Source organism: Dromiciops gliroides, chromosome 1, assembly GCF_019393635.1.
Source record: "Dromiciops gliroides isolate mDroGli1 chromosome 1, mDroGli1.pri, whole genome shotgun sequence".
NCBI lineage: Eukaryota > Metazoa > Chordata > Mammalia > Microbiotheria > Microbiotheriidae > Dromiciops > Dromiciops gliroides.
The window spans coordinates 632,529,381-632,548,064 of NC_057861.1; the positions used below are offsets into that span (position 1 = coordinate 632,529,381).

At 37.7% G+C, this 18,684-nt stretch overlaps 1 protein-coding gene across 4 annotated transcripts in view; it reads right to left on the minus strand.

The window, feature by feature from the left end:
- Positions 1 to 18,684, minus strand: part of LOC122755822 (phospholipid-transporting ATPase ABCA3-like) — a 111,639-nt gene that overhangs the window by 45,134 nt on the left and 47,821 nt on the right. For all 4 annotated transcript variants that reach the window (XM_044004685.1, XM_044004702.1, XM_044004694.1 and 1 more), the window contains 3 exons: positions 14,731 to 14,847; positions 12,426 to 12,546; positions 6,571 to 6,744 (listed from right to left, as the gene is read on the minus strand). In XM_044004685.1, the coding sequence (XP_043860620.1) occupies positions 6,571 to 6,744; positions 12,426 to 12,546; positions 14,731 to 14,847 (412 nt within the window). The remainder of the gene's footprint in view (positions 1 to 6,570; positions 6,745 to 12,425; positions 12,547 to 14,730; positions 14,848 to 18,684) is intronic.

The following is an 18,684-nucleotide window of genomic DNA, read 5'->3' on the forward strand; positions in this document are numbered from 1 at the left end:
CAAATGGGAAAAAAAATGGGGAAAAAAAGTCTGCTATGAAAAATGTTTGGTTTCACTTTAAGAAAGATGGGTTCCCAGAAGAACATTGTACACAGTATCATCAACATTGAGTGTTGATCTACTGTGATGGACTATATTCTTCTCACCAATGCAATGGCACAGAAGAGTTCCAGGGAACTTGTGATGGAAGAGGATCTCCAAATCCAAGGGAAAAAAAAAAAAAGAACTGCGGAGTATAGATGCTGAATGAACCACACTATTTCTTTTGTTTTTGATGCTGTTGTTTTTTTCTATTTTGAGGTTTTTCATCATTGCTCTGATTTTTTCTCTTATTACATGACTAATGCAGAAATAGGATTAATGTTATTATGTGTATGTATATATATATAACCTATATCAGATTACCTGCTGTCTAGGGGAGGGGGGAGGGAGGGGAGGGAGGGAGAAAAATCTGAAATTGTAAAGCTTGTATAAACAAAAGTTGAGAACTATCTTTACATGTAAAGGAAAAAATAAAATACTTTATTAATTAAAAAAAAAGTAAATTAAAAAAATAAAATTGAATAAAAAAAAGAAAGATGGGTTCCTGAATAGTTTGTATGGCAAGTGAACACAGCTATATTAATGCATTTCCTCCCCTCAAAGCTTAATTTCTTTGTTCATCAGGCTCCTCTCCTAAGTTAAAGTCAGGCTTGGAAATTAAATGGAGTTGATAACAGTTCTCTAAGAAGCTGTTTCTTGGGATAGGATAGACTTATTTTTTTTCTTTATTTCATCCACTTCTCATTTTTATGTAGTCTTTCTGATTCTCCAGCTACTAGTGCCCTCCCTCTCATATTTATTAACTACAGTTATTCGGTATATATTTTCATATGTATCATTTGTCTCTTCTACTAGAATGTAAGTTCACGGTGAAAAAGGATTGTAGAAGGCATTAAGAAGTCATCTGTTCACTGATAGATTCTCAAGCATGTGTGTTGTCTTTAGACTATCCTTCTCAACGGCCCGCATCCTTTCCATATGACTACAAACATGCTCAAGTTTCACCCCAATTTCTAGAAAACTTTTCTGATGACCATTCTAGTTTATCCAGCTACAGTCAAATGTCTCTCCTTGGGCAGGTACGTGGCACAGTAGATAAAGCACCGGCCCTGGATTCAGGAGCACCTGAGTTCAAATCTGGCCTCAGACACTTGACACTTACTAGCCGTGTGACCTTGGGCAAGTCACTTAACCTGCATCACCCCCCCCCCCCACCAAAGTCTCTCCTCTTCCTGTTAAACAACTTAGAAACAGTTGCCTAGACTGTATGTCTTCACTTCCTCAACCCTAATTCTCCTCTGACCCTTGCAATTTGGATTCTGGCTCCACAATTCCAAAAGATTATCTTCTAGTCATTAAATTCAATAAGCTCTTTTAAAGTCTTCATCCATTTGAATTCTCTGCAGTACTGAATACTGTTGACCAGTTCTTCCCTTAGCTTCAAAGAAACCACATTTTCTTATTTTTCTTATCCAAAACTGAACATATAATTCCCCACCCCCTAAACTGGCCCCTCGACTTAACTCCCCTATCACTCTTGAGGGTACCACCACCACCCTAGTGACCCAGCTTGTCAACACAGGTGTTGTCCTCTATTCCTTACTCTTTCTCTTCCTCATTCCCCCATATCATACCCAATCATTTGTCAAATCTTGTAATTTCTACCTTTGTACCATTTCTCGCATATGTCCCCATCTCTCTTCTAACAATGCAATCAGCCTAGTGCAAGTCCTCATTACTTCACACCTGAACTATTACAATAGCCTGCTATCTGGTCTCACTGTCTCAAGGCTTTCCCTACTCCAATCCATTTTCCATTCAACTGAGCTTCCTAAAATGCAGATATGACCATGTTTCTCTCTTAACATCATTCCTTCATTCTCCACACTCTACTCCCCAACCCCTAGCCATGGTTTCCTAATACCTTCAGGAAGAAAAATCTTCTGTTTGGCTTTTTTTTTTTTGTGGGGCAATGAGGGTTAAGTGACTTGCCCAGGGTTACAAAGCTAGTTAAGTATCAAGTGTGTGAGGCCACATTTGAACTCTGGTCCTCCTGAATCCAGGGCTGGTGCTCTATTCACTGCGCCACTTAGCTGCCCCCTTCTGTTTGGTTTGAAAGCCCTTCATAACTTGGCTCCTTCCTATCTTTCCAGTCCTTGCACCTTCATCCACTTACTCTGCAATCCAGAGACACTAGCCTCTAAATTCCAAGTGTTTTCATTGGATGGACTCCATGCCTGATATTCTCTCCATCCTCATCTCTGCCTCTGGGCTTCCCTGGCTACCTTCAAGTCTGAGCTTAAGTCCCATCTCCTGCAAGAAACCTTTCCTAGTCCTCCTTAATTTGAATGCCTTCTCTTTGAGATAGCCCCTAAATTTATCCAGTATTCAACTTGTTCATATATAGTTGTTTGCACATTGTCTCCACATCATCAGACTGTGAGTTTCTTCAGAGCAGGCTTGTTTTGATTTGTTTGGTCCTTCTTTGTATCTCCAGTGCTTGGCATAAAGATGGGCACATAGTAGATGCTTAATAAATGCTAACTGAATGACAGACCAGCTCTCTAAATGTTCCTTTTCAAGTCTTCTTTGCTGGCATCTTGTCCTCTGACCCCTTAAATGTAGGTGTTCCCCAAATCACATCTTGGCCTCTCTTTTTCATCTCCCCCTATAATCTCTTTCTTGACAAGTGCATTCACTTCCATGGCTATGGTCTCTATGAAGATTGACTTTCGAAATGTCTTCCAGCCTTGATTTCTTGTGAATTCCAGATTCACATATCCAAATACTATACAGTATACCTCTACTTGAATGTCCACTGTGTGATTAAGAGAATTTCTGGCTCAACTTTATTACTCAAGATCAGGAGGTCAATTTGCAAAATCAAGCTATAGACTTGGTGTTATCTGGTTAGTTCCTGCCCTGTTTGCAAAATTCTACCTTGAGATATCAGGTATAGCTCTGATGTTTACTGACTAGTTTTCTGTTTTACCTGAAATAGACAGACCTTCCTGTTCTGCCATCTGTTTTTTTCCCTTTGGTTTGCAAAACATCATTTCCCCTCATTTCCTCTTTAAAATTCCACTGTACTCATCCTGCCTATATAACCAAAACCTATATAAAATAGGCTAAAATTGTTGCTCAGGGCTCACTGATTTTTGTATATAGCGATGCCTACATTCTCAGCATAATAAACTGTTTTCTCCTCTATGTCACTGATTATTATGATTGGTAATAGTACCTATCAATGGATCCCTAGGCTTTTTTGGGTCACAACTGTAATCTCACATTTGACATAGCCCAAGATGAGTTGATTATTTTTTCCTTTAAACCTACTTCCCCTCTTCCTCTGATATTATTTTTTGCTATGGAAGAACTTTGTCTACCAAGTTCAAAACCTTTAACTCTTCTCTCTCCCTCACTTCTCACATCAAAATCATTACTAGGTACTTTCAATTCTACTTCTGCAATATCTCTCACCTTTTTTTCCATATCTACTGCTATCAAGCCAAAATCACAATATAGTGATTCGGTTGCTTGGGGATGGGGATGAGGGTAGTGGGCAAAGTTCTACTCTAGTAGCCTGGTCTTGCTCCCAAAGTGATTTATATATCATCTCAAGCATAACAGAGGTTAAATGGAATTTTTTCATCAAAGTTCTACCTGGTTCCTTTTCGCTTTTCATGAAGTGAAATTCTCAGCATGCTGAGAGACTTATCCAAAGGTAGTATATGAGTTAAAAAGACTTTTCTGACCATAACTCAAGTTAAAATGTTTTCCTAAACATTTTACTAGCAGGCTGAATGGGTGGGGCTAGGTGGGGGGGGGGTCTGAAATCACAAAAGAGAAAAAAAATATTACCTGGAGCTATGATGGCTTAAAAGATCTAACAGCTAAAGCCCAGAAGATGGCAGCAGAGAGCATTCAGCAGAGCTGCCAGCTTGCCCAATGACATCACCTGAAGACAGTTTCCCAGGGTTCTAAGAGAAGCAAGTCAACAGTGCTGGAGGCAGAAGGGTTGCAGAAAGGTCGTTGCTTTAGAAACATGACTTGTCCAGGCTATACCCCTCCCTACAAGTTCACCAGTCACTCATGTTCCTTGTAGGTCCTCTCTCCCATTGGCATGGGAGCCAAAGCAAAATGCTCCCTTGAGAGGATAGGGATATCGTGTTGTTTCTTTTGTTATGCTGCTTATTTAAAGGTTTGAATTAACTATTGTGCTGGATTAAAAAGGAAGGTGTCATTAGACAATCACAGGCTGTGGCTTTGGCTGATGCTGGCCTATGATGGGTCTTGAACCTGGGGTAGCTTTCAGAGGACTCATCTGTGAGACAGGTCCTAGGCCCTCCTGACTATCTACCTGGATTTCTACAATAGCTTCCCACTTGTCCTGCTCTAACACATCCTTCACACTACTATTTGAATCATCTTCCTTATGCAGTCACATTTCTCCTGTGCTCAGAAATCTTTTTTTTTTTTTTTTTGGTGGGGCAATGAGGGTTAAGTGCCCAGGGTCACACAGCTAGTAAGTGTCAAGTATCTGAGGCCCGATTTGAACTGAGGTCCTCCTGAATCCAGGGCCAGTGCTTTATCCACTGTGTCACCTAGCTGCCCCCTGTGCTCAGAAATCTTTAAAAGCTCCTGAGCTTCTACCAAGTTCAAACTGCTCTTGCCAGCATTCAAGGCTCACAATACAATACAAACTGGCCTTTCTGTTCCCCACTGCCCCTGACCCCAATGTGTTCTGTTTTTCCCCTACTTCTATGCACTTATTCAGGTTATTTTGGGCTACTGTCATGGCAGTCTTTGCCCAATATATTGCTATATTATCTTTTTAAACTCCAATAAAATGCTACTTTCTCTGTAAAGATAGTGAGTCTATATCTAACCCTCTTTCCTATATTTACATACTCACTACCATTGTTTGCAACTGCAGAACACTAGACAGAACTTAAAAATAATAACTCATAAATGGCTGAATAAAAGAATACGACAATGTTATAAGTAACATGAGGCATGCCAAAGAAATTTGCAAAGTTATATAAGGCAATGCTATTTGAAGAAAACAGAACCAGAAGAACAGTATACACAGAGTCTACAATTATTTAAAGGGAAAAATGAATATGTGGATATAGAGAAGAATCAACAAAAATAATGGGATTACAAAGGGAAGAATTACTATGGGAACATTGTACACTGAAATAAATTTTAAAGCATAAATTAATTTCTATGACCACAATGGAAATGTTGTAAACAGAAATTAATTTTAAGTGCAAATTAAGCATACTGTGCTTAATTAGTTTTGTTTTCTAAAGTCAACTGTATGATAAATACAGCTAGGCAGTTAGGTAGCACAGAGGATAGAATGCTAGGCCTGAAGTCAGGAAGAATTGAGTTTGAATCTAGCCTCAGTCACTTCCCAAGGTGTGTGACCTCTGGCAAGTCACTTAACCCCTGCTTGCCTCAGTTTCCTCATATGCAAAATGGGGATCATAATAACATCTACCTCCCAGGGTTGTTATGAGAATCAAATGAAATTAGAAATTATAAAGTGCCTGACATTGTGATAAGCATGCTAAATATTAGCTACTATTATTTTTTTGTTTTTTTGTTCTACTGTTATTGTTAATAAATTAGATTAAAACCTATAAACAAAGTGTTGGAAGGGACCTTAGGATTATTGGTGCAGTTCCCTCATTTAGAGATGAGAGAGGAGACTTGATTTGCTTAAAGACAAACAGCAAGACTGGCAATGACAGAACAAGGACTAAAACTCAAGTTCATAGAAATATAGACTCGGGGGCAGCTAGGTGGCACAGTGGATGAAGTGATGGCCCTGAATTCAGGAAGATCTGAGTTCAAATCCGGCCTCAGACATTTGACACTTACTAGCTGTGTGTTCCTGGGCAAGTCACAAAAAAAAAGAAGAAGAAGAAAAGAAACAAAAAAAGAAATATAGGATTGTCCTTTTTTTTGGTGGAGCAATAAGGGTTAAGTGACTTGCCCAGGAACATACAGCTAGTAAATGTCAAATGTCTGAGGCCAAATTTGAACTCAGGTCATCCCGAATCCAGGGCCAGTGCTTTATGTACTGTGCCACCTAGCTGCCCAGGATTATGTCTTGATCAAGAACCAGAAGTGATCTTAGAAGCCATCTAATCCAAACTTCTCATTTTCTAGATTAGGCCAAGAAGAGTTAAATGACTGGCTCAAGATCACAAAGGAAGTAACTGTTAGAGGCAAGATCTGAACCTAGATGCTAAGACTCCAGAATTCTTTCTATCGTGCCACCTCCTTGAAGGACATTTGTTGGACGATATTGGAAAGGAGGAAGCTTTGAAGACCACTCAGAAAGTCCTCCTAAAGGGGTCACTCATACTTTATTAAATGTATTTATCCTAAGTAGCAGGAAGTAAGGATTAGCTGAACGAGGTTAACTCATACTGGAAATTTTATGCTGTCATTGTCTGCCATTGGTCTAAGTCGTACCTAAGGTAGCAAAGGCAGCAATTACAAAAGAATACTCACCTTTTGCTTCAAACTTTCCAATGAGCTGGGCTCCTAATGCCATAGCAACATTTGAGAAAAGACAGGAAGATAACTTTTGGTTGAGCGTCATCCAGTTATATCGAGGACCAATGAAGAAATAAGGAATATACGTAAAGAAATAGAGGAAACCTCCTATGGCAGCTGCCAAATTGGCTGCAAATGGGGAAAGAAAGAGAAAGAGATTAAGCAATGTTCCAAGAATAGAAATACAAATAGTTCATAATAACAAGAGCCCTATACATCTATTAAGGTTTTTAGAAGGAACATAAAATTGAAAAGTTATTACACATATAAAAATCAATACAATTAAAATTAGAAAAGAAATAGTCAGTTCCTCTGATAAAGGTCTGATATCCAAGATTTATAGAAAATTGAGTTAAATAGGTAAGAATGATAGCCATCCCCGTTATATAAATGGTCAGAGGATATGAAGAGTTAGTTTTAGTTTGTTTGTTTGTTTGTTTTTTTGGTGAGGCAATTGGGATTAAGTAAATTGTCCAGGGTCACACAGCTAGTAAGTGTCAAGTGTCTGAGGCCGGACTTGAACTCAGGTCCTCCTGACTCCTGGGCTGGTGCTCTATCTACTGCGCCACCTAGCCACCCCAAGTTAGTTTTCAAAGGAAGAAATATAAGCTATCAACAGATATATGAGAAAACGCTCCAAATAATTAATAATTTTTGAGAAATGCAAATTAAAAGAATTTTGATGTTCTACTCCACACCTATCAGATTGGAAAAGATAACAAAAAAGGAAAATGACAATTGTTGGGGTGGCTATAGGAAGATAAGTATCTTGGTACATTGTTGGTTAAGCTGTGGTCCAGCCATTCTGTTTTGTTTTGTTTTTTTTGTTTTTGTTTTTGTTTTTTTGCGGGGCAGTGGGGGTTAAGTGACTTGCCTAAGGTCACACAGCTAGTAAGTGTCAAGTGTCTGAGGCCAGATTTGAACTCAGGAACTCCTGAATCCAGGGCTGGTGCTTTATCCACTGCGCCACCTAGCTGCCCCGATCCAGCCATTCTGGAAAGCAGTCTGGAATTATAACCCAGAGGTCCTTAAAATATGCATACCCAATGCCTCAGAGATACTAATTTGAGGGCTACAATCTAAAGACATCTAAAAAAGAGGAAAAAGATGCTCATGTACAAAAATATGGATAGCAGCTTCTTTAGTTTTAGCAAAGAAGTAGAAACAAAGGGTGTATATGTGTGTGGGGGGGTACCCATTACTTGAACAACAGATGAACAAATTAGGAATGGAATGGAATATTATTGTACCATAAAAAATGATAAGAGGGGGGGCAGCTAGATGGCGCAGTGGATAGAGCACCGGCCCTGGAGTCAGGAGTACCTGAGTTCAAATCTGGCTTCAGACATTTAACACTTACTAGCTGTGTGACCCTGGGCAAGTCATTTAACTCCAATTGCCTCACTAAAAAAACTAAAAAAAAAATGATAAGAGGGACAACTTCAGAGAAAGCTGGGAAGATCTGTATTGAACAGATGCAGAGCGAAGTGATCAGAATCAAGAGAACAATTCATACAGTACTAAAAATAGTATAAAAGACTTAAGATAATATCACTTGTTTTTACTTGAAATTAAATGTTTCATTAAAAAAGAATACTGAATATCAATATAAGCAATTCAGTTATCATAGTAACTCCATATGCTTTAATTTCAGTATATAAAATGTCATCACTTTTCCTGTTGTCCCCTTCTCAGTCAGGCTCAGGGTTCTCAGATGCTCTGAAAAACTTAAGTACTCAAATAAATGTAATGACCAATCACAGCCCCTAGAGGACTAATGAAGAAATATGCAGTCTACCTCCTGTCATAGGCAGCATGACGCAAGGTGAAGGATAAAACATACATTTTTGGACATGGCAAATGTGTGGATTTGTTTTGATCGACTATGCTAATTGATGACAAGGATTGTGTTTTTCTTTATTGAGGGGGAGAAGGGAGTTAACCATAACATTGATAAACATGGCTAACAGGGAGTACATACACAGACTAAGAGAGGAGACAGTAAGAAAGTATATGGCGATTCTTGGTGAGTTCAAGTCACCAGGTCCAGTTGAACTACAGAACCACCGTGGCAGACCACGGATAATAGATTTCAGGATTACAAAAAAGAGCAAAGAGTGCTACTTATGCCCCCAAAAGGAGGAAAGTGAAGTGTGGGAAATCTCTGGGTAAGTGAACTTGAATTAGATTCATTGTAAAATTAAAGAACATACAATTACAGGGATGGATAATGAATATCTAGAAAAGTGACACAGTGATCATAAAGATCTAGTTTGGCGTCATCAAGAACAAGTCATGCCCAAGAACATAAACTACTTAGGGAAGCACTCTCTGTTTAGGAACAGAGACTCCTGAGTCAGTTTTCCTGTTGGGAAAACTGAAAGCTGAGTAAAAAAATGAGGTTAGATCAGCATCTTATGCCATATGCAGTAGTAATTTCCAAATGGATACCTGACTTAAGTATAAAAGGTTACATGATTTAAAAATAGATGGACGTTACCTTTGACAACTACAATTACAGGAAGAATTCTTACCTTTTCAACATACAAAATCAACAGCTATATAAGAAGGGAAATTGTCAATTGAAAAAAAAATCTCTTTAAGAATCTGATAACCAAGATATATTCTATATGTATATGTATATATGTATATATAGATACATGCTGAAATGAGACAAATAATTCACAAAAGAAAAGCAAACTATTAACAGCCATGGGAACAACTGCTCTCTCTAGATCCCTCATAATAAGAGAAATGTAAATCCAAACAACTCTGAGGTTTTACCTCAAACCTGAAAAGTTGGCAAAGATAAAAACAGATGGAAATAGTCAATACTGGAGCAGTTGCAATATGATAGGCTGTGAATTGGTCCACCTATTCTGGAAAACAATTTGAAGGTTTAAAAAATTAGACTAAAATATTCACACTCTTTGACCCAGAGATCCCTATGGTAGGTAGCCCAATTAGGTCAAAGAAAGAAATGTCCCATATATAGCAAAATAGTCACAGCAGCACTTTTTGTTGTAATGAAGAGCTGGAAACAAAGTAGGTACCATCAACTGGAGAATGGCTAAACAAGTTGTTGTACTTAAATGTAATGTAATGTTACTGTACCATAAATAAGAAACAAATGATACATATAAAGAATTCATAGAAGTTTGGGAAGATTTAAATAACTAATGCAGTGTGAAGTAAGCAGAACCAGGAAAACAATGTAAACAATGACTACAAAAATGTAAACAGAAAGAATAATAAAACAATGCTGAATATTGTGTAATATCATAATGGCCAAGCTTGGCCCTTAAGAGAAGAATTGAGAAAATGTACCTCCTCCCTCCTTTCACTAGAGAGGTAGGGGACTATGGATATGGAATGTTCCATGTGATGTTCAATGCAGGTGAGGCTGGTTTTGCTAAACTGTTTTTTCTTTTGCTTTTTTTAACATTTATTACAAGGGGAGACTCATTGTGTAGGGAAAGTAGGAAGGATTATATCTGAGGGAAGAATATATAAAAACAAAAGATGCCAATTTTTTTTTGTGGGGAGCAATGAGGGTTAAGTGACTTGCCCAGGGTCACACAGCTAGTAAGTGTCAAGTGTCTGAGGCCAGATTTGAACTCAGGTCCTCCTGAATCCAGGGCTGGTGCTTTATCCATTGCACTACCAGCTGCCCTGAAAGATGTCAATTTAAAAAGAATTTTCTACATTAGTAATGTGAAAGAAGAATCAGAACAAAAGGGAAAACCTCAAAAAAGAAAATAAAAACAAAAAAGAATAGAAATAGTATGGTTCAATCTGCATTCAGATTCCACAATTCTTTTTTCTGGATGTGGAGAGCATTTTCCATCATCAGTCCCTTGGAATTGTCTTGGATCATTTTATTGCTGAGAGGAGCTAAATCTATCACAGTTGATAAGATGCCAATTTTTTTTTTAAAAGAACAGTTGTGCCAGCTTGACCTCATTTCCTTTCACAGTGTTATTAGACTAACTGGTCAAGGAAGAACTGTAGCTAAAGTTTTAACTAAAATTTTAAACTAAGAATTTGATAAAGTCTATCAAACTATCAATCTATGGACAAGATAGAAAGGTGTGGGCTAGATGACTGAAGAGTGTATTTGGAACTCGATGAATAGCTCAATACAAAGATACTCATTAATGGTTTGATGTTGACTTGGAAACAAGTCTCTAGTGGATTGCCCCCAGGGATTATGTGCTTGGTCCTGTGCTGTTTCAAAGGTTTATAAATGAATTAGATAAAGGCACAGATAGAATGGTAGAGGACAGGATCCACAATGATCCTCTGACAGGCTAGAATGTTGGACTAGATATGAAAAGATGAAATTTAAATAAATGATAGAGATAAATGACTGGTCTTAAACATGGGTTTGAAAAAACCAATCTTTTTATTTTATTTAAAATTTAAAAAATTTAAATTAAATTGAACTTTTTTTTTTGAAAAACTCAATCTTACCAAGTACAAGATATAGCTTGAAAACAGTATGCTTGAAAAATCTAGGGAGTTTTAGTGCAAGGTTCAATATGTGTCAGAAGTATGATATTTTAGCCAATAACAGGCTGTATTATAAATAAGGAAGTGACAGTCACACTGAATTTTATTTTGGTTAATTAATCAATCAGTAAGCATTTATTTAAGCACCTATTATGTACTGGTCACTGTGTTGGGGATGGGAATAGAAAGAATGAAACAATCCCTACTCTCAAGGAGTTTACATTCTATCACATTCTGGATACCACCTTTTAGAAAGGACAGTGATAAAGTTGGAGAGTAGGCCAAGAATAGCAACTCCAATGGCAACTACTTGAATTTACACCATAAGAGTTGACTGAAAGACTCTTAGTCTGAAGAAGAGGAGCCACAGGGGGTCATAATAGCTGTCAAGAGTCTAAAGATCTGTCATGCAGAAAGGGGATTAACCCCAAAGGGCAAAACTAGGAATAATGGGTAGAAGTTGAAGAGAACCAGATTTAAGTTTTTGGGGTTTTTTTTGGGGGGGGGGAGGCAGGGCAATGAGGGTTAAGTGACTTGCCCAGGGTCACACAGTAAGTGTCAAGTGTCTGAGGTCAGATTTGAACTCAGGTCCTCCTGAATTCAGGGTTGGTGCTTTATCCACTGTGCCACCTAGCTGCCCCCTTAAGTTTGTTTTAAGGAAAAAAATATCCTAATCATTGGGTTCTACTTCACCAGAGGTTATCAAGAAAAGTTTAAATCAACACTTGTTGGGCATGTTATAGAGGTGATTCTTCTTCAGGTATGAGGCAGTAAACTCCCAACTCTGCAATTATATGATTCTATGAAAAAATTCCCTTTAAATTCCCTTTCAGCTTTAAATCTACAATCCTATGATCAAGAGGGTAAAATTATTTTCCTCCAATTTTTGAGATGAGTTAAGATACCCCTATAACCACAAAAGAATGAAAAGTTAGCTCTGGGAAAACTGAACAATCCTTAACAATCTCAGCTTCTTGTATATGAAAACTGAAAATCAGAGGGATGCTGGAGAGAAGGGGGTCCTCACAGACTCATTTCCATTATATCTCTGGAAAATACCAAATTTGATGGATTAGTGTCCCTAGACTCACTCACTTTCATTCATTCACTCATTCATTCACTCATTCACTCATTTATTCATTTATTCATTCATTCATTCATTCATTCTTGTGGGGCAAAGTGACTTGCCCAGGGTCACACAGCTAGTGTCAAGTATCTGAGGCTGCATTTGAACTCAGGTCCTCCTGAATCTAGGACCCGTGCTTTATCTACTGTGCCACCTAGCTGCCCCCACTTACCTTTATTGAAGAAGGTGCTGACCATAAAACTGAAGGAGATGGAAGAAATGGCAAAACACATCAAAAAGATGAACACCAAAGTCGGATCACTGTTGGTAATCACTGCAATGTCCTCTTCCACCTACAAAACATTCGGTAAACCTGTTTGGTTATATGAGCAAGAAGTGTGCCAATTTTATGTAATTAAAATTGTCTATTTTCCCTTTTATGATTACCTTTGTCTCCTGTTTAGTTAGTTCTCCCCCTAGCTATAGGTGTAAAGGTGCCTCCCTTTATTCTCCTGTAATTATTTTTGTGCTGTGATATTTTATATTTAGGCAATGTATCCATTTGGAGCTCACTGTGATAAGATAGTATAAAATGATTGTTGCTGGTGTAAACCTAATTCTTTCCAAATTGATCTCCAATATCCCCAAATAAAGAGTTCTTGGGCTTATTCTAAGATATAGCTTAACTCAACATTACACTAATATGTTTGGTTGTCTTGGGGTCTTTTTTTTAAACCAGTACTAAATAGTTTTGATGATTTCTGTTTTTATAGTGTAGTTTGAGATCTGATATTGTTAGCCTCCCTTTCATTCCTACTTTCTACCATTTCACTACTTTTCCCCCCTCCAGATGAATTTTGTTATTTCTTTGTCTAATTCTATGAAGTAGAACTTGGCATCTTGACCAGCAAGGCACTAAATCGATAAGTTAATGTAGGTATTATCATCATTTTTGTTATCTTGCTATGGTTGAATCACAGACAATGAATATCTTTCCAATTATCTAAGTCTTTCTTTACTCCTATATAAAGAATATTTTATAGTTATATTTATCATCTTAGTAGGTTAGGTTCTAGATATTTTCTGCATTTTGCAGTTATTCTGAATATAAGTTCTTTTTCCATCATCTCCTGCTGGGTTTTGGCAGTAATATATAAAAATTGTGAAGATTTTATTTTATTTTATATTCTGATACTTTAATGAAGTTATAAATTGTTTCAAAGAATTTTTTTTGTTCCGTCACTAAAACTCTAGTCACATGTACAAGTGATGAAAAGAAAGTATAACATTACATTTAACATTACAGTACCACTATTGCAACTAATCTCTACTTCAGTAATTGTTTCCCAAGAGACAAGGCAAATAATAGGGATGAATGTTTATCTAAAATCTACTATGTCCTAAGTACTGTGCTAGGTGCTGAAGATACAAATACAATAGTGAGGCCATTTCTGACCTCAAGAAGTTTACAATCTACAAGGAACATTTACAGATAAATACAAGATATGTACAAAATCTATCTATCTATCTATCAATCGTCTACTGTGAAAGGGGTAGGAAGAGGGAAAGGATAAAAAACTGGAAAAATTAAGAAAGACCTCTTGAAGGAAGTGGTATTAGAACTAAGCCTTGAAAGTAACTAGTGGTTCCAAGAGGCAGATACGAGTACAGAGAGTACTCTAGGCATAAAGGACAACCTCTGATAAGGCACAGAGGAGGGTGGATGTCCTTAGAGGAAAGAATAAGTAGTCCTGCTTGGTGGGAGCATAGCATGCATGAGGGAGAATAATGTATAATCCAATCAGAAAGACAGGCTGGAGCCAGGTTTGAAGGGCTTTCAATGCCAACGCTTTTATTTTATCCTAAAGGCAATGGGAAAAGCACTCAAACTTTTTAGATAGCGGTCAGACCACAGGGTTAGAACTGAGCTCCATGATATCAATTTGGCAGTTGTGTGTGGAAGATGGATTAGAAAGGGAACAGACTGGATGAGGGAAAACTAATTAAGAGGCTATTGCTTGAGGACAATGATTCAGGAGAATTCTCATGATATTCTACAAAAAGAGACTAGCTACTAAAAAAAAAAAACTCCTTAAAAAGGAAAAATAAGACCAAAAGATTTGAACATGTTATGGGAAAATGTTATGAATAGGAATTTGTTAAAACTATTATATTTTAAAGGGGTTACTGTAACAATCTAGACAAGAAATGATGAGGATCTGTATTAGGATAGTTCTAGTATGAGAAGAGAAAAGGGGACAGATGCAAAAGATATTGAGGAGGTAGAATGAAAAAGACTTGGCAATTAATTTGATATTGGGGATGAGTACAAGTGAGGAGTCATGGATGATTCCTAAATTGCAAATCTGGGTGAATGGAAGAATGATTACTTTTAGATATATTTTATTTTTTTTAGTTTTATTTTTAATCAGTTACATTTTAGTTATATTTTCAATCACTTTCATCACCACTGAACCCAAGTGAAGTTTCCCTCCCAATAAGCAGACTCAAAAAGTTGGAGAAAACCAAATACTTGCCTTGACGCAGAAAATCACAGTCATAAAGAAGACAGTAAAAAGTAGGAGTAGGAAGAATGTGAGGAACCAGGCACTCCAGTGAAGCCAGTTGCTGAGTCCCATGATACGCATGTACTCCTGTGAGAGGTGAAAAAGAAACCAAACATTGCAAGATTAGACATTTTATCTCTTATTGGCTAATTATGGAAAACAATTCTCCAAATCCTGGGAAGAACAGGATGAAGGTCTCTGTGATGCTTTTTTATATTTAAAATCTAGGGTTGGGGGCTGCAGGGAGAGGCAATTTTATTTTAAAGTTTGTATGTAAGTATGTGTGCAATTAGTAGAGAAGAAAAAAATGAAGACCATTAGTGTTTGTATGACTTTGGGAGGTTCATCTGTTAAAGCAATTCACATTTTAAAAATAGGAAAAAAATTCTCCAGAATTGAGGACATCATGTTTGCTCCTCAAAGATTTTGACATCTGCTATTTTACTTTGCCCTGTAAAACAGGACAGGGATTACCTCCACTTAACAGACAGAAAAACAGAGGTATAGAGGATTGTGTGCATGTACATATGCATGCATATGTGCATGTGTTGGAAAACAACAGGTGCTTCATGATGAAAAGATTGATGCACCAAAAAATTCCGAGAACTTTTCTACCAGGTGATGCTGTGAAACTTGAATTTTTGCAAATGAGCATGCTCTTATCATTTGATGCAAAGAAAGGGAATCCCTGGAATTTCCACCACTTTTCTTTAAATTAAATTAATTTTAAAAAAATGGGGCAATGAAGGTTAAGTGACTTGCCCAGGGTCACACAACTAGTAAATGTCCAGTGTCTGAGGCCAGATTTGAACTCAGGTCCTCCTGAATCCAAGGCCAGTGCTTTATCCACTGCGCCACCTAGCTGCCCCTGATTTCCACCATTTTTCAAACCACACAGCAGATCAATAGTAAAGAAACAGCAAATAGATTTATAGAATGCAATGTGTTAGAAGGTAGCGTAGGGGCCACATGATTGAACCTTCTAATCAGTATAGGAAGCCTCTCTGCTATATCATAGGCAAGTGGTTAGCCAGCCTTGGTTTGAACACTTCCAATGACACTAACCACCTTACCTCAGGGACCAGCCCACTATGTTTCTGGACAACTCTAATTATATTTAATTCATTTCAATGTTAAGTTCCTCCTGTGCCCACTTTAAATATAAATGGCACTTACTGTGTGAAGTACCAGCATGCAAACAAGAGTCCCTCAAATGTTTAAAGGCTAATGTCAGGAGTGAAAACAGACATAGTAAAATATGTATTATAATATGCCATATGCATAGAGAGGCACAAAGTACTAAGATTGCGAGAAAGCTCTACCTTCCTATAGCTCTATTCATCGCTCCTAGTTTTGCCCTATGAATCTATATAAAACAAATCTAATATCTGTTTCATATAACAGACTTTCAAATAACTTAAATATCTGATGCCCTCTAGTATGTCCTCTTTAAATTTTTTTCAAGCCTAAACACCTAAAGTGTTCTGAAATTTTTTTCCTTCTTAAATTAATTTTAATGATTTTAAATGACCAAAAATCTATTTTCTCTCCCTCTCCTCGCTCCTTACCCCAGTGGGAAAAAACCACAAAACACCCAGAACCTTGTAATAAATTTGCAGTCAGGCAAAACGAATTCCCACACAGCCATATCCAAAAAATATGTCTCATTCTGTACTCTGAAACTCTTACCTCCCTCTCAGGTGCTCCTTTGGGATCATGGCTGGTCATGGCAACAAAGTTTTTGAATCTTTCAAAGTTGTTTAACTTCACAATGTTGTTACTGTATAAATTATTCTTCTGGTTTTGCTCATTTCACTTTGTATCTGCTTGTACAAATCTTCCCAGATTTCTCTAAAACTGTCCCTTTCATCATTGCTTATAGCTCTATACTAATTTTTTTTGGTGGGGCAATGGGGGTTAAGTGACTTGCCCAGGGTCACAAAGCTAGTAAGTGTCAAGTGTCTAAGGCTGGATTTGAACTCAGGTACTCCTGAATCCAGGGCCAGTGCTTTATCCACTGCGCCACCTAGCTGCGCTTGACCCTACAACCTCTTGAAGAAACCTGTTTCACTTTGGGATGGCTCTGTCAGTAGCATTTTCCCTACATCAAGCCTAAAGTCACCTTTCCTCAACTCTGTTCCTACCTCTATGTGCAGAGAACAAGCAGGACAAGCTTAATCCTCTCCACAGGATGGCCCTTCAAATACCTGAAGGCAGCTATCTGAACCCCCCTTTTGCCCCCCAGTTCTCTCCTCTCCTCTCCAGGCTAAAACATTCCCAGTTCTTCCAATTAATCTTCATATGACACCCCTTCTGAATGAATTTCTGCTTGTCTATACCCTTCCTGGAAAATGGTGCTTAGAACTGAACACAGAACTTAAGATGTGATGTAACCTGGGCAGAAAGAGAGTGTGTGTGTGTGTGTGTGTGTGTGTGTATATATATATGGACTCCTCTCTTGTTATGGACACTGTCTCTCTTAATGCTGCCTAGGTCAGCATTGGCTTTCTTGGCAGTCATTTGACTTTCTTGGTTCATAATGGATTTGTAGGCTACTAAAGTGTCCAGATCTTTTTCACAAGAAAAGCTACCAAGGCTTGTATTTAAGTTGATTTTTTTGAACCCAAGGATTAGAACTTTATATTTATTCCTATTATCATGTATGACTTCATGGAAAATGAAGGAATTATAGATTTAGAGCTGGGAGGGACCTTAGTTGTTTAGTGAGATGTGGCATTTGAGTTGAGTCTTAAAGGATACCAGTGTCAAACTGAAATAGAAATGGATCCCCAGGAGCCACATGCTGAGGTAGAAAACCACGAATTACATTAGCTATGCCATACTGTATTTTAATTTATTTTGTTAAACATTTCCCAATTACATTTTAATCTGGTTGGCTGCACTGAGATGTACCTGCTGGCCAAAAGTTTGATATCCCTGGAATAAATAAAAGCACAGCAAGAAATATGAGAATAAGGAATGGAAAACAGTCCAGTTTGGCTGGAACACAAAATATATTTACAGCAGTAGAATGAGGTAAGACTTAGACAAGCATGTTAAAGACAGTTTTTGCAGGAGATCTTGAATGAATGCCAACATCAGGAGTTTAAATTCTCTTCATTAGGCAATGGAGAGCCACTCAGTGTTTTTGAATAGCGGAGAAATGTAAGAATAGTGGTACATTAGGAAGATTCCCTGGCTGATAGGATGGACTGAAGAGGGAATTAAATGGAGACAAAGAAACCAAGTAGAAGGCTGTTCCAATGGTCTAGTCAAGAAAAGATGGAGGCCTAAATTAAGGTCATTGAAATAATAATAGCTACCATTTATTTATATAGCACTTTAAGGTTTGTAAAGCACTTTACAAATATTATCTCATTTGATCCTCATAACAGCCTTGGGAGGTAGATATTAGCATTGCTATTTTACAGATAAAAAACAGAGGCAGAGAATTTTTTTTTAATTGTTTTTTTTTAAATTGTTGTTTTTAAGTGACTTGCCCAGCATCACAAAGCTAGCAAGTATCTCAGGGGGAGTTGGGAGTGCTGGTTTTCTTGACTCTTAGATCCAGCATTCTATCCCTGTACCACACAGAAGTCTCCTAAGTTGGAGAGAAGAAGAAGGGCCAGATGCTATAGAGACGGTAGAAGGTAAAAGAATGGACATGTGAGGCAAAACCTGGGGAAGAATGAAAGATGACTGCAAGGTTCAAGCCTGGGTGATTTGGGAGATAATGGTGCTATTATACAGATGAAGATGGAATCTTTCTGTTATTCATTTGCAGCAACTGTCCAATTATATATATTTACTGAGTAATTCACTGAGTTGTCTGTCTGGGCCTATGGTATCAAACATGTGGCCTGTGAGCTTCCAACCCAGATTAAAATGTAATTGGGAAATATGTAACAAAAAATACAATAGAAC